Source organism: Sabethes cyaneus, chromosome 2 (assembly GCF_943734655.1).
Source record: "Sabethes cyaneus chromosome 2, idSabCyanKW18_F2, whole genome shotgun sequence".
Classification (NCBI taxonomy): domain Eukaryota; kingdom Metazoa; phylum Arthropoda; class Insecta; order Diptera; family Culicidae; genus Sabethes; species Sabethes cyaneus.
In genome coordinates this window covers 151039932-151061809 of record NC_071354.1, presented here as the reverse complement: position 1 = coordinate 151061809, position 21878 = coordinate 151039932, and the positions used below count along the sequence as shown (strand labels likewise).

The window sequence follows — 21878 nt, the reverse complement described above, 5'->3', positions numbered from 1 at the left end:
GATTTGGTCTACTGTCAATTGCTCCAACTAATATCTCATCCATAACGATGAGAAACAGAAGCGGTGATAAAATGCAGCCCTGTCTCACGCCAGCAGTAACCCTTATGGGGTCGGACAAGACGCCGTCGTGCAAAACCTTGCACGAGAACGCCTCGTACTGAGCCTCGATGAGATGGACTAGCTTATCTGGAACTCCTCTACGCCTAAGTGCGCCCCAGATGTTTTCGTGATTGAGTCGGTCGAACGCCTTTTCGAAGTCAACGAACACCAGCAGAAGAGAGTCCTGGAATTCGTTGATCTGCTCCAATATAATGCGGAGCGTTGTGATATGGTCTACACATGATCGGCCAGCACGGAATCCAGCTTGCTGCCGCCGGAGAGTAGCGTCGATCTTCTCCTGAATCCGGTTGAGGATTACCTTACAGAGTACTTTGAGAGTAATACAGAGCAACGTGATGCCACGCCAGTTACCGCATTCCGTTAGGTCTCCTTTCTTAGGGACTTTGACCAATATGCCCTGCATCCAGTCCACCGAAAAAGTTGCGGTTTCCCAAATATTGCTGAAAAGCTGATGCATCATCTGGGCTGACAAAGATGGGTCAGCTTTGAGCATTTCGGCTGAAATACGATCTATCCCTGGCGCTCTATTGGATTTCATACTCATAAAATATAGCGGATAGCATTTAAGTATTCGCCATCATTACAAACCATTTCGCCGAATACCATTTTGCGGAACACCAATTCTCGGTTGACCATAACGCGGAATATAGAGTTTCGCAGAATACCATTTCGCAAAAAACCTTACGCGGGATGTATTTACAATTTCACGGAAAATCTTTTCGTAGAAAGTACCATTTCGCAGGGGTGACCCAACTGAAGGAAAGTAATAGAGGTCAGTAGATCTAGGAAAATAAATAAACAGTCAGAAATCCCTTTTCATAGGTATAGATTTGTATGGGAGCCCCCCCTCTTAGTGGCGGGAGGCATCTCTAACCATCATAAGAACCTTCCCTGGCACCAAAAACCCCTGCATGCAAATTTTCACTCCGATTGGTTCAGTAGTTTTCGATTCTATAAGGAACATAGGGCAGACAGAAATCCTTTTTTATAGGCATAGATTTGCATGGGAGCCCTCCCTCTTAGTGGGGGGAGGGGTCTTTTGCCATCGAGAGAACCTTCCCTGGCCCCAAAAACCCCTACATGTAAATTTTCACGCCGATCGGTTCAGTAGTTTTCGATTCATAAGGAACATAGGGACAGACAGACATACAGACAGACAGAAATCCTTTTTTATAGGTATAGATTCAAGATTTTGAAGTAGGACTACTTCTTTGATTTCTATATTGGGGTGCACTTTAGAAAAACGAAAAGGGAACATGTAACGAAAAGTGGTTAGAGTTTGCACGCTTATAACTCAGTCATCCGTCAATAAATTCTAGAGATATTGGTATCAATCGAATGGAAATTTTTCAAAAAATCCATTACAATACAGTAGATTACATGTTTTCTTTGATTTTAAGTCACCGCAAAATCACTATCTTCAGGTTTGTTTGAAAATTTTCGGTGAAATAATGTGAACTGATGAATATATCGCATAACGTTTCAGCCTACTACTTTTCAACTATCGTCTGACGCATTCTTCTAGTATTTACGCCACATTCATATCAATTATTCAGCCTTCACTAGTTGGCTGGTTTTCGTTCCGTCCAACTGGATTGTTGTTATTACTCTCAGTAATAACAGTAATAACAACAGAGTAATAAGTACAAGTCAGTTAGACGATAGCTGAAGAGTAGTAGACTGAAACGTTATTCGATATTTCAGTTTCATTATTTCACCGAAAATTGTCAACTAAACCTGAAGATAGATTACATGTTTCCCTAACAGGCGTTTAATAATTGAGAAAATATGAGTCGAATATTTAATATTTCATTATTTGCATTTTTTTGCCTTCCCACGTCAGTGCTTCCCTAGCACGGATGACAGAAATATATACGAGATGAGCTATGGGTTAATCTTCCTTATTTAATTTACGCCCTATACAATCCGATCGAAAATTATTGAGCTTCAGCTGTTGCTGCTTCTCCGGATAAGACAACGAAGACTTCCAAATTCACCAAACGAGACGCCAACAAACCGAAGAATCCATCGACTTATCGGCCAGCGAACGATATGATTTTGGCTGCTATGCCTTTTACTGCACATCGTCAGATCGTCACGTCATTCGGTCAGCGGCTTTCGTTGGCGTTGGCGACACATCACATCACATATCGGCAAGCAGCTAGCTTGCGACACATCGGACAGCCAGTTTTCGAGTCACATCCGTGGCATAATTTTAAAGGTTGTACTTGAAACATTGTTTGCCTTTGCCTCGGTGCGCGTCATCAGTCACTCACCGGCTTTCGTTGGAGATACATCGGCAAGCAGTTAGCTTGCGACTCATAACATCATAAACATAAAAGTCTATCTTGATTACAGATCCTACCAGTAGCGTTTGTCCGATAAACAGTATTCCCACCATTAACCCAACACCAATAACCTATCTGATGGACGAAAGTAGACAATGGACACCACGAGTCAGAAATTTGAGAATTCGAGATTAACAAACGGACCTTTTCTGGTCCACTATTTAAATTAGCTGATGAGTTGAAACTATAATTTCTCACATGTAAGAACACAATCCTTTACCTTTCGTTACTCGCGTCAACTCCGATTTATAGGCATGCTAAAACGTAACAGAATTCTCTCGAATACTAATGCCACTTGGTGAAAAACTTATGGAACTTTTCCACCATTTGAAAGATCTTTGTCTGCGGATCAACCTTACTGAAAACAATAATTTTATTTATTGCTAGATTCCCGAGATATACCGAGATAAAGTCAACGGTTCACAGGTGTTGTACAAAATACAACAGCGTAAGTAAACCTTCCGTTACTGCGCAACTGGGGAATCTATTATATGAAATTCGTACAAAAATCACCGGCTTTGGCATTGGCAGACGAATTGCTCTACATTCGTAGTCCTACTTCAAGCCTGCGCCCGTGCCACTAGGCATGGACCCTTGTACTTTTTTCTTACAAAAATGTAGCATTTTCTTCACACTTTTAAGAAAAAAATACGGATAAAATTATTCGTCACGGTTTCGAAGGAATTCTCGAACTTTTCCTGTAATATGGCTCACTAGGCGGCGCACACTTTCTTCGTCCATCGTTTTGGTTATCTTATTCCACCAGCTCTACATCTGATTGATGTCTTTGACAATTTTTCCCTTTGCCTTGAGTTTCCTCTTCATGATTGCCTAGTATTTCGGGCGGAACTGGGGGCAATTGGATGGGTTAAGGCCTTTCGGAACAAACTGGACCCCTTTCTGTGCATACTATTTTTGAACGACTTTGCTGTAATGACAGCTTGCCAAATCTGGCCAAAACATCACGGGATGGTGGAGGGATCGAATGAACGCAAAATTCGTTCTTGGAAACACTCCTTTTGGTACAGTTCCGACGTCATTATCTTATTTGTAACGAAAACTTTCGTTTTTCTGTTACAACTGCAAATGCCCTGCCAAATCATTCGTGCAAATTTGTCGGAATTTAAATTTGCCTGGAACAACCCCCCGAGCCCATAGCCAAGTAAAATGGCATTTTAGTGGCATTTGTCCGAAGTTAGCCTTGGCATAGGTTTCATGGTCCATCAGAAGACTACCGTCGAACTTGGTTAGCCTTAGCACCCGATCGTATAGCTTTCGAGCACGGATTTTGGCCACACTATTCTGTTTTATAGTTCGGTTTGGCTGTTTGCTAGCTTGATACGACTTGATTCCTTCCCGGAGTCGAATTCTCCTCAAGGTACTATGGGCAGCACCGAATTTTCTAGCCAAATCAAGGTCCGACAGATTGGGATTCCTCTTGATGGTCTTCAAAATCTTACCATGCAGTTTCCGGTCGACAGTTCCACTTTGATGATTAGCTAGAGGCTTCGAATCGTCAGTCAATGTTTCGTTTTACCGTTTGATAACGTGCCATACTGTATTTCTGGGCAATTTCAGCTGTTTAGCTAGCCTAATGCAGACCACAATGGATGTTCCAAATAACTGTTAACACTTTTAACCCTTTATAAGGCCGTGGCAACTACGCGTAAAATTAACACAAACTTCAGCGAAACATAATGTTAACATTCGGTAGAACCCATTTATATTCTTTTTGTTGAAAAAATTGCTGAAAAACTTGAAAAAATTGGTGGCAATATAGTTGCCACTGCCCCTCTAGCGCAAAATGTTGGTGGAAATATAGTTGCCACTGCCCGTTTAGTGCAAAACATTGGTGGCAACTGGCAACATAGTTGCCGCTGCCTGTCTGGCGTAAAGCGTTGGTGGCAATATTTTTGCCACCCTCTCGCAGGATCAGTTTTAAGAAACTGATCAAGTTCTACCATTTAAATCTACAACTATACGAAGTATTCGTTAACATTTAGCTTTTTTTGCTGGAAAAATAGCTGGAAAACTTGAAAAAATTGGTGGCAATATAGTTGCCACCGCCCGTCTAGCGCAAAACGTTGGTGGCAATATGTTTGCCGCAGCCCGTTAAGCCCAAAAACCATGTTCTCGAATAATAGTTCTAAGTTTTTGTGTAAATCCGCATAATCTGTCACAAAACGCCGTAAACTGAATATTACCATCCAAAAAGTTTCCAATTTAATGGTTTTTCTACGAATTTAAACCAAAGTTACTGTTGACACTCAAAAACCAAGATTTGTTTTCATAAAAGCGGTTCGTAAATTACCAGTTTTGCAAATTCAGCGATTTAAAAACATTGAGAATGTTGCCAAAGGCTATCAGAACATATTGAGTACATAATATGCTAAAACGATATTGTTAGAAAAGCAAAAACAATATTTTTCGTTGGTGGCAATATAGTTGCCACTGCCTTATAAAGGGTTAATGCAAGGTGAATTAAAATAGGTGATCTAGTTTTCACAGTTTGTAGAACAGAAGTGCGCGGAACGATTGGTTAGCAACCATCGACGTTGTTTATACATTCAACATTTTCCGCTTTGAAAATTTCGGTGATCGTCAAGGGTTACCCAGCGGGGTGAAAAACAAATTTGAGCATCAGAAAACCTCTCTTGACTAACCTTGTTTTAATGTAGAACTACGTTTTTGTTTTTAAATATGGTGGTGCACTTAAGAAGTTCGAGAAATGAGCATGTAACGAAAAGTGGTTATGATTTGCGCACCACCTTATAACTTAGCCATTTTTTCAATGGATTTTAGAGGTATTTGCATCAATCGATAAGAAATTTTTCTAAAAATTGATTAATATAGCAAATATAAAAATAATTTGTCAAGTCACTGTTGAAAAAAATATAAATAGTAAGCATTGTCAAAACCGAATGAATCAGCCAATCACATGGAAGCACTGTTTTGCTTCCCAGGCCCGGCACGACAAGCTTATACACCTGCGGTTTCGTTTACTTCGATTCTAAAAAAAACTAAAAGTCCTGAATGTAAACAATTTTTGTCAAAATTCGAAACTATCCTCGCTTATTGATCGATGGTTATTTAAACTTGAACCTAGACGAATTCGATGTCATGAAAGTAAACAATTGTGGAAAAGCGTAAAACTGTCCTTTCAATTATCCCTACCCTTCGATCGATCTTAATGTTCAAATACATTAAATCTAGACAAAGTTGATGTCCTGAAAGTAAACCGTTGAAGAAAAAAACGCACCTACCTTTCCTCTTCAACCGATTATATCGATGGAATATTCTACTAGCATGTGACATTAGGCACAAATTTTCAGTGTTTATTTAAAGACTAGCCATGAAATTCTTTACAAGCTTTTGATTTAATTGCTGTAAAGCACAAAAATAACTTAAAAGCAGAGTGCAAAAGAAAACCTCCAGAACGGTAATATTAATTGAAAATATTCCAACCTTCGCAAATTTAGCTAGCATTTTACATGTTTTGTTGAAAGACAAGCATACATCAAAGCGATATACCATGATAAATGGCGTTTTTAACTATTTGCGAATAAATTGATAAGAATGAATTACTGAAGTTTTTGGAGCGTCTCAGTAGAATACGAAACCTGCAATGAAATAAAAAGAAAACTTATCCACTTTAATTCTACTATGTATATTTATTCTTCACAGATACGCATTTCGCCTACGACTTGCAGGCTTCCTCAGTGTTTGTTTTCGAAAACAAATTCTACGACGCATCATAGTTTGAATTTGCATCTAACGAGAGGTTCAATGAAAAAGGAGTTAAGAATAAAGTCGGATATGGATCACTAATGAGAGAATCTGCCGAAAATGGAAAAAGAATATAAGAAATAGGTTTACATTCAATTTTGAACAAATATCACACGATTGATTGTGATCAAGAGTGCGATATCCCATTTTTCAGTGTGCGACTACGCTTCAGTCTACGCCCAACGTAATTTAAGCATTTGCGAAAGCAGTGTCGGCTAATTTTTTTGTAGCGCTTGTCGTGAGCCTATTAGTAGTTTCGGAGTGATTGGATTTTATATCTTGAGTACCTCCTCAAAGCAGCTTTTGTTTCAGATCTAAGGCGACGTAGCGTTGCGTTTTGTTTATCTTAGGCAGGTGCGGCTCTATGCGTATCGTCTTTTTAGGCCTGGCTGTCAGTGATGTAATTTAAAATAAGCAAAAGGTCAAAACAGCTGTATTTATGTTATTCTCTTCCAAGGTTGCGTTCTAGATACTGTTTAATAGACCTTTGGATAGACGGACAGTGGTGAATCGATCGAGGTATGGTGGCCTGATGGTGTATGTTGATAAATCGGAACTAATAGCGGTGGACGATGGAGAGCATCTTTAACGAGTGGAGCAGGCGCTAACATACATTCTGGAGCCTGGTTGCGAATACTAGCGAAGCAAAGATCTAAGCTTAGTTAGCTGAGGATACCGTTCCGAAATAATGTGGGGAATAGATTAGGACCTGAGGAAGGAAGAGGAGACTTTTTCCGTTCCCAATTAATTTTGTTGATAAGGCTTCTCTTACAAAACATTGCATTCGTCCTTTCTTTTATGTTCCAAAAGCTGAGAGACTGACAATAACGTTTATATTGTAATAGGTATTTATTTGTTCCATTTTTACATTTGCTGAAGAATAGTGTTTGATCGATATTCACTGTTAAATTCATTCCTACCGCGCATAACTATAATACAGGCTTTTTTTATTACCGCAGAATAATTATTTTCATTTATTTAAACTTTTCATTCAATTAGTGCTTCTTATCTTATAAACTCCCATTATTTTTCATTCTTTGTAATAGTTTAATGCATTTTGTGTTTTCATCATTTACCATTTTTAAATACAATTCTTTAGGATGTTGTTTTTGTTCACGAGTAGTTCTTAACGACTAACGGTCCCATTGGTACCGTGTTTCAAGATTTTTTATTGAACTGAACAGCACTTAAAAGATTATATTCAACAAAACTTTTTTATGAATGCTGTGAGATGGTCTTTTCTAGAGAGAGAAAAATGGTTAAATTAACAAACGCGTTTTCCTGTTTCTTGTGCGAACGCCGAGCAAACTCACACATAACACATAAGTCTTTAATTTCCCGTTTATCGGCGGGGCGATATAGCTACAATTTCTATTTTCAGTTTTTTTTTTTCAAAACTATTGGTATTTTTGCAGTGACCTGGAGTCAACTGCATTCAGAATTTCCTAAGTTTAACGAACTTTATCTCAGGTTCGCAGGTAAAAAATTTGTTATGGTTTTTCTACGCCTTGTGAACTCAGCGTTTTGCCTAGTTTATTGGCATTTCATGTCGTAATACCGCATCATTATGATAATGTCACCGTCGAAAATTAAATTGCCGAACGCATATCGCATAATGAGTATCGGTGAGATTGCGAGCAATTCACCCAACAGACCGTAATGATCTGAGTCAGGAAAATTCTAGCTCGAAATCCAAACGAACAACTGACAGCATGACCAAAAATTAATTTCATTTCAAGCTTGGTATAACTGGTTAGAATTTTAGTTAAAATTTCATTATTTTTCTAGTAGTTTCTTTCGTCTGAGTTTGACAGTTATGGTTACAAATACATGTGATTGGTTATATTCTATTTTCTATATTGGAATACAGCTGAAAAGTACAGGATTTATCTTACAATATTTTCGTCACAAATTTGAAATATTAAATTGCATGGTTTAAAAACATCTAGAACTAAGAGAATTAAGTTACAATAGGGGAAATAACAAGAACTGAACGAACAACCGAGCAAACCTTCGAAAACCTTTAGGATTTGATTTTCGAACTTGAACGTATTTGATGTTTTGTTCATCGAAAGAAACAACAAAATAACAGAACCAGCTTTATACATTGATTCCCGAATAGAGAAAGCATAGAAGCTTTCTCTGAATGTATGCTTTAAACAGAATAGTTGCTCGGTAATAACGGTACCATATAAGTCAATGGAATTTTTTTTCTTGTTTTTCCACGATTATCAATTTAGGACCTAAACTATTTTACATTACATTTACTGCGTACTGACCGCAGCTTTGTCATCCTATCCTAAAAACTGTACCATCGTTGTGTGGTGCGACCTCTTGCGACGGAATCTATCCACGGCTATAGGTCCGGATGGTTTGATCGCGGCGCCCGCGCAGACCGGCAACGACGCCGTTCCCCTTGACGGGTGATACCTTTGGCACCGGTAACGCCGCTTCTGTCGCGGTTCCTGTAGGGTACAAGACACATACACGGGTACAGGGTGGTTTGGGTGGATGGATGGTCAACCGTCGGTAAAGGTCGGTAAAGTGCGCAAGCTAGATAGCAACCGTCCGCGGGTAGGGTAAAGAAAATGGAACCATTTTGGACCACGATATGCGAACTACCGATGACCCGAACGGCACAGCAGATGGTGGAAGGCAAGTGGATGCGCGAGGAAGTTGCTTTTTTTGTTAAACTGAATTGGGGTTGCGGTTCAGCTGCACACCTGCTGAATAGTGGATGGTTAGCGGTTACAGCGGCTGCGGATCGTTAAAGGGGGTCCCGGGGGGCCGATCAATGGTCGATGCGTTTTTGTTTTTGGTTGTTTATAATAATTTGGATCCACTTGGCCAAAAATGTGCTCGATAAAGGTTGTTCTTGGTAAATAATGTGTACAAGAGTAGCTTTTGTTAAAGTTTGGAGAAATATAGCTATTCTGCATGGGTCGCTTTCGTACCATCATTTCATTTGTACAGGGAAAAGCCCAGTGATACATCGTCCCAGAGAGATCTAATCGAGCAATCCATTGCTTGTAAAAGCTTTGATTGACATTGACAACATTGAAGTTAGTACGGATATTAATTTTTTTTGGAGTAGTTGAAAATTTGTCCACTTAACAATACTGTTTCGAACATCATTTATGCTTAATCATAGATTGTTTGATCCGAAACCACTATATAGAAATAGACTGCAAGTTGTACTTATAGCTCAACATTAATAATTTATTTAGATTATTCTCGAGAACCGTATTTGGATATTTTTGTACCACCAAAAACACCTACAGCTTCTAAGTAGAACTTGAAACCTTCGATGTTTACTTATTTTAGTGCAGTGATATTTCAAGTTTAGGGGGACGGTGTGGATTTTTGCCGATTTTGATATTAGTTTTCTAACAATCTGACCAAGCCCAATAAATTGGGAAAAACCATGCATCTAAGTATATTCCTGTGGCAGAGTAAACTCGATGCTTTGAAAAAGTTGTGTTCCTCGAAATTTATGCATCTTTTTCTCGGAAACTAAACAATACCTCTTTTCCATGAAATAAATAAAAAAGAAAACTTCGAAGCTCGTAAACAGACACCGATGAAGCCTGCAAGTCGTAGGTGAAATACGTATCTGTCGGGAAGAAATATACGTAGCAGAATTTAATTGGATAAGTTTTCTTTTTCATTTAATTTCAGGTTTCGTATTCTACTAAGACGCTCCAATATCTTCAGTCAATACCCTCTTTTGTTTTCTAGGTAAAAGTTTGGAGAAATTATAACTTTTGGGTTTTCTAAACAAACTACAGCATGAGAAACTAAACACAAAATTTCAGTTTTCGTCCAAATGCATTATATTAAATGACAAAATGTCAATTACATCAAATCGTTTGAAATTAATTTTTTGAATCACAAATAGGATGCAAAGCAATACATGATATTACTGTTAAGTAATATTTTCAAGTTGCCCGAATGTACCTGACATCCATCCCATTTCAATTTCGTGTAGTTTTAAACAAAAATTTCTTAAGCCATGCATAGAGAGAAAGTTTTTTAGGGTGACGCAGCAAGAGCATTTCTAGCAGTATTTCGTTGAAAAATAACAAAAGCGAAACTTGTACTCATCACTGTTAACCGAGAACCGCGTATTCCTAACGTAATGATAATCAGTCTTTTTTCGTGTCCTTTAGATCCAGATCTGACACACAAAGACGGCCTTTTGGAAAAACCCAACTGATATCGAACCGCTTCCGCTGGCGTACCGCTCGCACAAATGCTCCAAACATCTTTCACCTGCCATAGAATGATAAGAACGCATAGAAGTGCAGGTGCGCCTGTGGGCCAACAACAGCTTAGACAAGTGAAAACGAGCCTGGAAAAGAGTAAAACCGCACCGAAGTTCGGAAAAAGAGAAAGAAAAAAGAAAACGAAAAGAAAAAAAAATTGCCTTTGGTTAGCGGGTCTGACAATGGCCGAGATGATCAACTGTGACTGGAGAAACTTGAATACTGAAATGGATTTCACACCGAGAAACTAGCAAGCTAACAGGAACGGAGCTCCACAGCCTTCTCGCGACGCTGAGTAGGTGGTTCCGGTGCCGTAAAATGTCGGTACTTAGTAATAGAACGTTTACATACCTTTGCCTTCTCCATTTTTCTTTTTCAATGTTAGTGGTTTCCGGCAAGAAGTAGGCTTCCGATTTCGTTGTCGTTTGCACGGGATGTAATCCATGTCACGAGTGTCATCATCGTCGAAAAACTCATCGTCTTCTCCTGCAAACCGGTGGCACAAGCCGTTGCTATTGTTGGTAACGACATTGTTGGCTGTCGCGACGTTGTGTGTGGAAGAGGAACGTGAGTGAGAAGAGAGCGCCGAACGACTACTGTTGGAGTAGGAGCGGATCTTACGCTTCCGGGAAGACTTGCGCTTTGGAATTGCACCGCTTTGAACGTATTCTGAAAAGTCGGATCCAGTGCCGTTGACACAGCTGCCCGTTAAAGCAGAAGATGCAACCGAAGTGACCGTGTGGTTCGAGCTGCAGGAAGACTCATCCTCCTCCTGGCAATAGTCCTCGTCGTGGGAGTAACGTTTACGTGGGCTTCGTTTAGACTTTTTCTGTTCCAAATCATCATGATACTTGATACTGCGATCGGTCTGTCGTATCCGCTCTCGCAGACCAGATTTGCGTCGTTTTATTAACCGATACTTTTGCTGCTGCGATGGAACGTCATGAGAGGAATCATCCACGTCGCCATAGTACGGCTTGTTATTGTTGTTATTTCTTGCTATCACAGGAACTTTCGTGCTTACGCAGCCGTTGGCTTTTGAGTGAGTTTGTTTCGATTCGGCCGTTTTCTGCGGATTCTTCTTCAGTCTTGGGCGGCCGCGTGGTTTTTTACTACGTATATCACGATTTTCGTATTCGGAACTTTCCTGATCGTTAAAGTCACTGTCGTGCTGTTCGCTGCTCTCAGATTGGAACTGCTTCCGGCGGCCTTTGCGCTTTCTGCCTATCACTTCATCATCTTCTCCTTCATTATCATCTTCTGCGACATCATTGAAGTCGCTGTCGCTTTCTATTTTACGAGCATTGTGCTTTGTTTTCCGAGCTGCCTTTTGCGAATTTTGTATTCTACCGTTAATTGGTTTTTTCTTATCATGGTTTAACTTTTCTTGAACTTCCTCTTCTTCTTCCTCCTCCTCATCAATATCGTCATTGCCAGAATCTGCTTCCGAAGCATTTTCCTCACTGTCTACCTCTGCTTCTTCCTCTTCTTCGACAACTGTATCCTCTTCGTCTTCTTCTTCGCTCTCACTTACTTCTGCTTTTTCTCCATTGTCCTGCTTTATACTTTCTTTTTCATTTTCCTCATCACCGTCATCGTCACTGTTCTCCTGTTCTTCTTCTTCCTCCTCCTCCTCCTCCTCTTCTTCTTCACTTTGTTCGCTTTCTTCATCATTATTACCGGCATCATCATCATCATCATCATCGGGTGGTTCTTTCACTCCATTACCGTAACCATTAGAATGACCAATATCACGCAACAGCTGCGATTGCCGCTTTCTCAGGATCTCCATCATCGGTTTCGTGTAGCCCTTGATGTAATCTTCGCTTTCCGTATACTCTAGTCCACCACCTGGTGTTCCCAAATCGCGCTTGTTTTCGAGTTCTCGAATCGCGTACGTTGGATTTCCAGTGTAGCAAATGACCACTTCCTCCATCTGATCTGCCCTTTCAAATTCCTTCTCAGCGCGTTCTCTTGCAATCTGATCAGGATCGGTGCTCAAAATTTCTGACCAAGAAAACTTTTTCTCTTTCTTGCAGCTTTCCTTTATGCTTGTCGTTCCATTCTTGGCGCCGTTCGCCAGTTTACCATTGGTGGCAGGAGTTTTGCAACTATCTCGTTTCGAGCGTAGATTTTTCGGCGACGTAGTCTTATTATGCAGAGTACTTTCCCGGTACGGAAGAACGCCCATCTTCATCAAGGACTTCACATGATTAATTTTGTTAGTGATCTCCGCTTCGTCCTGAGCCGTGAGTGGTTGACTCAGCTTTATGATATCATCTACCTTCAGCTTGAGCCGTGATTTGGCATTACATCCGAGACGGCGCAATTCCTGATAGAACAGGCCACGCAAATAGTCATAATCCGGCCGTTCGTCGTACGTCAGTCCGCCAACGTAGTGTAGAAATTCGCCCAAGTATTTCGGACAGTCTTCGCCGTAGATCAGCTTCAACATTTCGCGCACATCGGTCATGAAGTACTCTTTCATGCGGTGAACCTGTTCCGGTTGATTCAGCAATTTCTCGTCCTTCCAGGGCAGAAAACCGCGACTCCAGAAGATAAGATTATAACTGAAAGGCAAACAACAGCAGGAGTTAATATTAAATGTTATTTTAGTTGGCTGATCTTGAAGTGAAGGAATGAAACATTGTGGAAAATACAGTAGGGGCCGTGCACTAATTACGTAAGGCATAATGGGGGGAGGGGGTGTTCCACGAAATCTTACAAAATCTTATTTGGGGGGGGGAGGGGGGTTTAATCATTTCTTACGTAAGATTTTTACACACGAAAAAATTATGAAAAATTCACATTTTTAATAGCAACTCATGTTACTTGTTACAAAAAATATTAAATTGATAAGTTGTGAAGTGTCGAAATCCTTTATACTGCAAGGAAAGGCATAGCAACCCGCTAAGTATTTTAGTCTGTCCCACTCAGGGAAACAACAGTTAGGCTACTTGTTCTTAAGCCATCTGGTGTCATCGGTTTGTGCTATCCAGCTTTCCACGAGTGATCAGGGTGGCTGATTGGTACAACTTTCTGAAGGGCACAGCTCGGTTGTGACATTCAATGCAGGAACGGTTACTGCGGTTATTGTGGAAACCACTACGGTTGTTTGCTGGTTGAGTGGAAAAATGTACACATTGTTTAGTTTTCGCAGACCAGCCGAAAAGGAATTTAGTTATACGGAAGCGCAGCTTTGTAACTATTCTTTGCTGAAATATTGTCACATTGACCCAATGCAAAGATTATTTCACAAAATGATAGCTAAGAAAGCACAAAAATTCACTTCTCTTCGACTAAATCCCTCTTCGGCTGGTCTCCGAAAACTAAGCAATGTTTACCAATCAGCAAACAACCGTAATGGCTTTCATAGTAACCTCAGTAACCGCTCCTGCATTGAATGTCATAACCTAACTGCGCCCTTCAGAAAGTTGTACCCATCAGCCGCCATTATCGCTCGTGGAAAGCTGGATTATTCCAACATATTTCGTTGGAATTGCTTATCCCAATCCCGCAAGGCAGCCGCAAAATCCCTTATTTTTGTTTAAAAGTAGCTTATTCAACTAATGTATAGCTGTACCAATGGAACTAGTGCTAAGCTACTATACAACAAAAATATTTCTTGGGAAGTATTGTTCTTCTGTTCCTAAAGATCTTGAATGCCGCATGGGGGTCCGTATTTTGCTTCAAAGGAAACCGCGAGTGATCATTACAGATCTGTACATTAGACGCAACGGAGTGTCAATTCCAACATAAGACCATGCCGCGTGTCATTTAGAAGAGGCAAAGAAGTTCTTTGTACGCTACTTGATACGTGTTTAGACTATTTAGAGTGGATCAATGTGAATTAAGTGAACGCTAGTGTTTCTGAGCATACACCAACATTTATTGACAACCTCAATGCAGAAATACGTTCTGTTCGTGAGTGGGCCATAAAGGGATTTACAACAGATAATGGACATTGTTTTTTTTATTAATTCTTTTGAACTTTGGTTTTTATAAACTTGTATAAACTGTTGACTGTTTCAATATTCTTTCAATGTCTAACTTTTTAAATAAAACTTGAATTTTGATGTTTCAAAAAATCTTACTAAAATTTTTCACGGGGGAGGGGGGATTGGCCAAAATCTTATATAGAGGGGAAGGGGGGTTCAAAAATGAGTAAAAAACCCTTACGTAATTATTGCACGGCCCCGTAAGACGTTTTTCAAAATTAGTGCACAGAATCGGTCAGTACCTAAAATGACCGACAGAAAGCTAAAATGACCCACAATTGTATGTGGCCCATGATTGTGGGCTGACTGTATAATACATGCCAAACATTATGTATATTACTGTGACATTATGGCATATTTTTAGTAGGTGAGTTATTTAGTTATATTTTGCGAATATTTTAGTCATTACCAACATTTGCTTTTTTTTGTTGTATGGATATTATCACTACCACCAGTAGTTTGACCTATTGTGATATCATCCATCGCTATAGGGTGAACGAATTGCTCATTATCCGTACTTAAATGTCGGGTTTTTGCACCTCTATTTTCCTGTTATGCTTTTTACTACTTTTCAACCAATCTCGCACAATAGGGCAAGGAAGTGCGGAGACTAGTTAATATAATTTTCCCTTAGACAAGACGCTTCATTGCTAGCGTTCATAATCTCTATAGAGAAGAAGTCCAGGATTCCTTGCACGAAATTTTCCTTACCTATCACTTATTGAGGAATTGATAGGCTGGAAGCTAGAGTGAGAAAGGTGCCAATCAGGAATGACTTCCGGTGTGATTCGCGATAAGGGCGCAACTAACAAAGTGTGAACAATGAGGAATATCACTGTGATAATTTGCCAGTACATTTTCAAGTGATAATTTAAATAAAAGTTACAAAAATCAAGTTTAAACACATAAATTGGTGTAGAATAAATCAATCTTATAGTTTCCCAACAATACTGCATAAAATTTGTGCATTCAAGCTCAAAATCAAAGTTTTATAGTTGAACCCCTTGGAATGAGCCTCCAAGCATTTTGACAATGAGATTCGCCCAGCCCTGTTTCGCCTTGTTTTGATTTTTTTATCTAGTTTCGCCTGTTAACAATGCGCCTGTGTTTTGAAAACAACGCAGTTTCGCTCTTTACTACCGCCTGTTTACAAAACGATTTGCAAATAAGCCTGTCACTTCATAACAATGCGAGGGGCTAAACTGCAAATTGTCTTTTGTTTTGGTTAAACACTTCTATCGCCCATCACTAAAAACTTGTTTTAAGTAATTCTAACGATTAAAACAGAAGAAAGGATTCTTTCCAAGGATATTATCAGTCTTTTTAAGGCTGATGGTGTAATAAAATGATTTGTTTACAATTTGCCAGTTGAGCCCCAATCGCGAATCACTCCGGAAGTTCAACCTGACAGCCGTTCTGCAGTTTTGACAGTCGATTGGAACTAGGGCGAACCTAGGTTGGATCTAAGCAAAAACAAAAACGCTATAAGTGAATACGAGGTCATTATCGTAGGCTGATTTTGGCTGTTTACTCTGATTTGTAAAACGTGGGGAACCGGCTTGATCCCGGCCTGCGAACCTGAACCCAACCGATATCTAATCATGTGTTCAGACTTAATGTATTTATATAATACTTTTCCCATAGATTTCCACAATACTGATGATAAATTAATTGATTTGAAAACTTTTGGAAGTGATTTATCACGCTTTCCTGCTTTTGGTATGAATACGATACAATTTGGTTTGAATACGACACAATTAAAGCTCGAATTGGCAACAATATGTACAGAGAAAGATCCCGGAAAGTGAGCCCCATCACTAGATCACTAGTTGTACTAGATTTAACTTCTGAAGGAGACTTTGTGAACGAACCGTCTTCTTTCTTGATAGTACCTAGTTCGTTCGAATGGTCTTTCGCAAGAGTCTTTTTAAGTCTTGTGACAACTGGAGTTAGTACTTCACGGGTAGGTTGCTCAAATCGATGTTGTTTGCGCCACGATCTGATTCAATGCAAATGGGCATCCGCCTAGTTCTGCGATGTTTTGAATTTTTAATTGGTCAAACGAGCGTAAAGGGTATGATTGACGAGATACCGAGAGGGACATCATCCTTCATCGGCTTACAGGGCAAACTGTCGATTTTCTTGCTCAGCCCGTCATCGACACCTAAAACTTTTTGAAACTGTTCTGACAAATCATTTAGGTTTTGCGACTGCGCGGTAGGATTTGGTTGCATATCAGCCACATAAACACGAATAGAACGACTATTCAGTGTCACTTTGAACGTTGGACAGATGAACATTATTTTGCCTTGTGCGAAGAACGGTCATTTAATCCCCAGCGTTGCTGATTGATCTGACAGCGCGTATCACTAAATTCACAGTGAATGGGCTCAAGATCGTTTACAACCAGTTAGCACTAGCCACACATTTTTTTTATTTTGTTTTAATTCAGCAGACAGTAGAAGCAATATTCAACGAAAGTTTTCGTCGCTGAAACAAAACAATGGCGGCAGATAGCATCCAGTTGGACACATGAAAAAGCTCGCAAAAACAAAAACTCTTCGATTACGGAAACGGATAGATTAATCTCCAAAACGCTACAATGTTCGATTAGAGAAACTGATGTAATTTACTCTGTACGTTAAACCAATACGATGTAAGCGATTCTGCTTCAGGAAAATTTTGCTAAAGGCATGTCTAGCGGGCTTCATCACAAATATACCATCGTTTCATATAGCTTGAGATATAAGATATAAAAGTTCACAACTAACATATAATTATTAAATCAAACATATAAATATCAGTACTCACCCTAAACATTCCAGATCGCTCCGACGAGCATGCGCTCCCATATGGGCGTCCCGTGAGGTGTACTCCAGTGTGCCGTCGTGGGCACGCCGTTGGTCCATACAAAACGGCCGATGCTGCCCGGATGAATCGATAAATTTCGACGCCAGTCCAAAGTCGATCAGATGGATGCGATCCTCCATCACTTCGTTTGCCGAATGTACATCAGATAGTTTCTTTCTGCCATTTTCTGTCTTCATTCCATTGATGAGAGCCGCCCCGTCGCGACTGATCTGTACGTCAATTTGTTTGAAAGTATCCGATACGTTCTTGGTAGTAATTGTATAGAAAAAAGATTTGCTATCATCAGCATCCTTTCTTCGCTTACGCTTCTTTTTGCCATTTTTCAGATCTTCCTCGTCGCTATCATCTCGATAGACAATATTTTTAAGCGGTCGCAAATAGTGAGATTTTACCATATCCTTGTAAGTTTCAAACTCAGTTGATCCGCCATTGCGGCACGAACGGACCGGATTTGAACCGCTAAATTCCACTCCGTTTGCAGGAATCTTTTTCATTAACACAGTCGGAGTGGAAGCCAGCACATTGAATCCGTTGCTGTCGCTTCCAAGTTTAGCATTTTTCACTGGCGATTGTTTCTTGCCGTTTTCAAAAAGTTTGGTACTCTTCAAATTAGTCAGAAGTGAAACGGGAACCTTGCCCAGCATGAGGTTCTCCGCTTTGATATCTGAATGGACATAACCCTTGTCATGCAGATGTTCCAGCACGTCCAGTATCTGACAAGCGATAATGGGGACGCTCTTCGGTTCGACGCGTTTGTTTTTGATCAGTGAGTGCAGGTCTCGCTGATATCGTTTCAATATTAGAAAGCGATAACGTTCGTTTTTGAAGTAATGCGACCCGGAGGCGATGTATTCCGGCATGCCAGGCGGAATGATGTTCGATTCTGTATATGAGAGGAAAATTGTTGAAATCCATGGCCTTAGATATATACAGAAGTTATAAGTTACTTACCAGAAGCTTTGGCAGTGTTGAGCAATGCGTGAATCTCCACAAACAGTGGCCCGTTGGAATGGGGTTCAATTTTAACCACATATTTTGCATTTTGACTGGTGACTGGTTTGAATACGTCATCTGAAGCTAAAAATATCTCACCGAAGCTTCCTTTACCTAAAAAAAAAACAATGAGATGGCAAATTTAAAATTTAGTTTTTAAAAATAAATTAGCACTCGCTTACCGATAGGTTTCCCGATTCGCCAGTCTTTTAGTGTTAAATCAGTCAATATTGTCCCGTCGACAAACTCACGGGTTAAAGTAAAACTCACATTTAGGGCCGGACTACTGTTGGGAGTTTCCGCGAACGAGTTCACGTTCGAGGCGGCCACCTTTTGTCGCTTTTGCGGAGTTTCATACTGATTTTCACTATCCGCAGCATGTCTTTTGCCCATTATCTTTCGCACTTTTAACGGTATAGCGTAATGCTTGCTGTTATTAGTTGACCGCAGCTATCACTTTCCTTCCCCTTTTCTGTTTATGAGTGCAGGTTTTTGCTTGCACACTGTCAGCAGCAGCGGGGTGGAACGCAAATGCAAGTCCGTCACTTACGGCGTAACAGTGTATGTGGAATTAGCTGTAAAACAAGGTAAACGAAAATTAATGCTATAAATAATTCTGTCGATGTTTCTAGGAAATGCTACACGGTGTAAGATTGATTTTTCCAGTTTTATGTTTAATTTCTTTGCATATTCTGGAACTGAACTAGAGGCCAGCGTGGTTCATTGCAAAATATACGAAATTGGGTAATTTTAACTCTATTCGTGACAGTAAACAATTTGTCCTAATACAGCAATTAGTTAACACGAAAAGTGAATTTAAAAATGAATTTTCAAGGTAGAAGCTAATTGGCATCCGTGAACTAGTTTGTGAATAAGTTTCTAAATTAATCTTATTTAATCACATTTAATTGTTGACTGCTATTTGCTAAGGCTGTTGGTGTGTAAATACAAAAAGTTATCATGAATAAGTAACATAAAAAACGTTATGATTGAACCTACTTATTGACGTTTTTAAAACGTCAAGTTGTGAATTAAACTGAAATTGTTTTTACCAAGCATCTATCAACAATTTGACAATAACTGTTTTGTTTGTATACCGACTTCTATCAGCTGACGCTCAATAGTCATACGGTAAACTCATGAAACACTTCAAGGTCATGCACCCGATGACCAAGTGAAATCCTAGCGCGTTTCTTCTTATTCCCACTGGATCCATCCGCCAACGGAAAAATACACGAGCTATATAGCCATAGCTTGCAAAAGTAGCAGATAAGTAGCACGGCGGCCACAAATTCAAGAAGGAAAATGGTAGCCAAACTAAAACGGACGACATGAAAACAGTCATGCGACCAGCCAGCAGCAGCGGTGAGAAATATGCTATCAAGAAGAATAATTTGCCCTCTTCTTTCACTGGTATTATGCGTGCAATCCGTGTCTCTCACCGCTTGCTTCGCCGACCGTTGCGATCGCTGGGGTTCTTCTGCTTTAGCCGTTTCACTCGCGGTCTTTAAAGCGAAGGATGCAATGTTTACGATGAATGTTTTGGATAGATCCTCCCCATCAATCTGTCAGTTAACTTTTCAATGAATTCACACACACGCAAGCAATTCACCAACACATTACTGCTCACTAAGCACTGATATACAAAATGCTTGTCAAGTCTCGATTTTTGAACCGTTTCTTTCGCTTTTCTCGCTTTCCTTCATGTGCTTGACAGTTTTCTTGCCCATATACGAAAAGTACGACGGGTAGCCGCGGCCAGGTGTGTGCGTGCCATCTTGTGATACACTTACACAACGCCATTCACGCAAATCGATTGAATTCCCTCTACCGAGATTCGATTTTCCTTTGGGATCTCTTCTGAAAGCAGCTTCCGTGATTTTGATAGGTGACAAAAACTTAACCTACTCCGAATGAAAATCCGGAAATTTTCAACTAAATGGGCCTAAAGCCTACCTTAAATCAGACGCAAAAACCAGTTTTGCTTTTTTCTGCAATCACTAACTTATGTCCGATGCAAGTAGCAGCAGCCATTCATGGCTGCTCTTGCTTAGCAGTAGACAGACACGGAGCCAACCAAGAGCAAAAACTACTTGGTCAAGACTTCAATTTTTCACAACGCTTTTTCCACTGCAAATACACTCCGATTTCACCAAAATTTATCTTCAATCGATTACAGTTAACCAAAACTATTCGTTTACAATATTTTTTTGCTGTTTAACGATGCTTTTATCACGAAATTTACACTACATTTCACTGCTTTTCAGAGTAGACATCGAAGGTGTTTCGTTTTTCAGATGGGACTTTTTTCTCGTTCCCCTTTCATTTTTTCTTCTCAATCTTTCTGACGGCACAAGCAATTCACCACTGGGTATTGCTATATCTATCTCGCTCGTCCCTATGCTGGTTTACCGCCTTTACCGCGGTTGTTAGTGGTGAATTTGACTGGAAGGGAAATTTTTTGAATTTGTAATTTTACCTAATTGCCCTGTGAGCTTGTACGGTGGGAAATTTGGTGAAATCTGACAGCGGAGTACCTGCAGGCAGTGTTGCCACATGTACAGATTTATCTGCATAAGTAGAGATTTTTTCGAATTTTTTGGTATAAGGTTTTGCAAGGTGACGTCACGAATGAACCGGAATGAACGTAATTCACTCATTTGACATCCACTCGTGGTTTGTTTACTATTTGTTAGGCGAACGCGATATGCATAAATTGGAGTTTAAAGTTTTAAAAGCGTATTATCCAGCAGTGTCGCCCTCCAAACTACTCGGAATGGCAGTTTTTCTGCTTTTTTGACTTGCCGTTAAGGCCTTAAGCAATATTCAGTTTCAAGTTGAAACTCAAGTTAACCCATGTTCCAAGTCCATGTAAACAAACCACTGATAGATGTCAAAGAAGTGAGGTTATGCTCGCCCGTGCAAAACCTTATAAATTCTGTAACGGTGCAGATTACAGATTTTTGTCAAAAAGTACCAGCCCGGTGTCACCAATACACTCTCACATATGATTTGACAGTACCCCCATACTGATGGCCCCCTGATGGGCATACTGATGATGCCAACAGATTTCAAGAGCAACATTTCAATAGGGCCCAAGTGCAAAATATAAAAAAACTGGTTTTTTGGTTATATTTAAAGCTTTTTTAAGTATCTATAATAATACCAAACATCATAGCGATTTGAAAACTTTATGAGTCTTAAAAAGCAAATTTGAAAAAGCCTTATGTGAAAACTGGCAACAAAGTTTTCATTTTGTGCCTTGGGCCTTTTGTATGAAAAAGCCTATACGCAGTTTGTGTTTTGTTTTGCATTCGGCCCTATTTTTGTTGTGGGATTTCTACGCATAGTGGCGAATAATCACTGGCCATCTCCGGTTAAGTACGTTTAGTAAGTAATAAATACACAATTTTTGAATTTCCGTTGGTAATCAATTGTTAACAGTGCAAATTAAATATTTCAGAAACAGCCAGTTCTGCAGTTGCTGCTGCGAAGAT

At 39.9% G+C, this 21878-nt stretch overlaps 1 protein-coding gene across 2 annotated transcripts; it reads right to left on the bottom strand.

The window, feature by feature from the left end:
• Nucleotides 1-7818: 7818 nt before the first annotated feature.
• LOC128734820 (uncharacterized) lies at nucleotides 7819-20643 on the bottom strand. 2 transcript variants are annotated; one of them, XM_053829184.1, is made up of 6 exons: nucleotides 20338-20643; nucleotides 18564-18956; nucleotides 18340-18495; nucleotides 17329-18271; nucleotides 10871-13089; nucleotides 7819-8719 (listed from the first exon to the last, which is right to left on the bottom strand). In XM_053829184.1, exons 2-6 carry the CDS (start codon nucleotides 18772-18774, stop codon nucleotides 8601-8603), a joined length of 3648 nt encoding a protein of 1215 aa, XP_053685159.1. In that variant the 5' UTR covers nucleotides 18775-18956; nucleotides 20338-20643; the 3' UTR covers nucleotides 7819-8600. The 2 variants fall into 2 exon arrangements, with proteins under 2 accessions (XP_053685159.1, XP_053685160.1); XM_053829185.1 differs by having other exon boundaries at nucleotides 8609-10605.
• Nucleotides 20644-21878: the final 1235 nt, after the last annotated feature.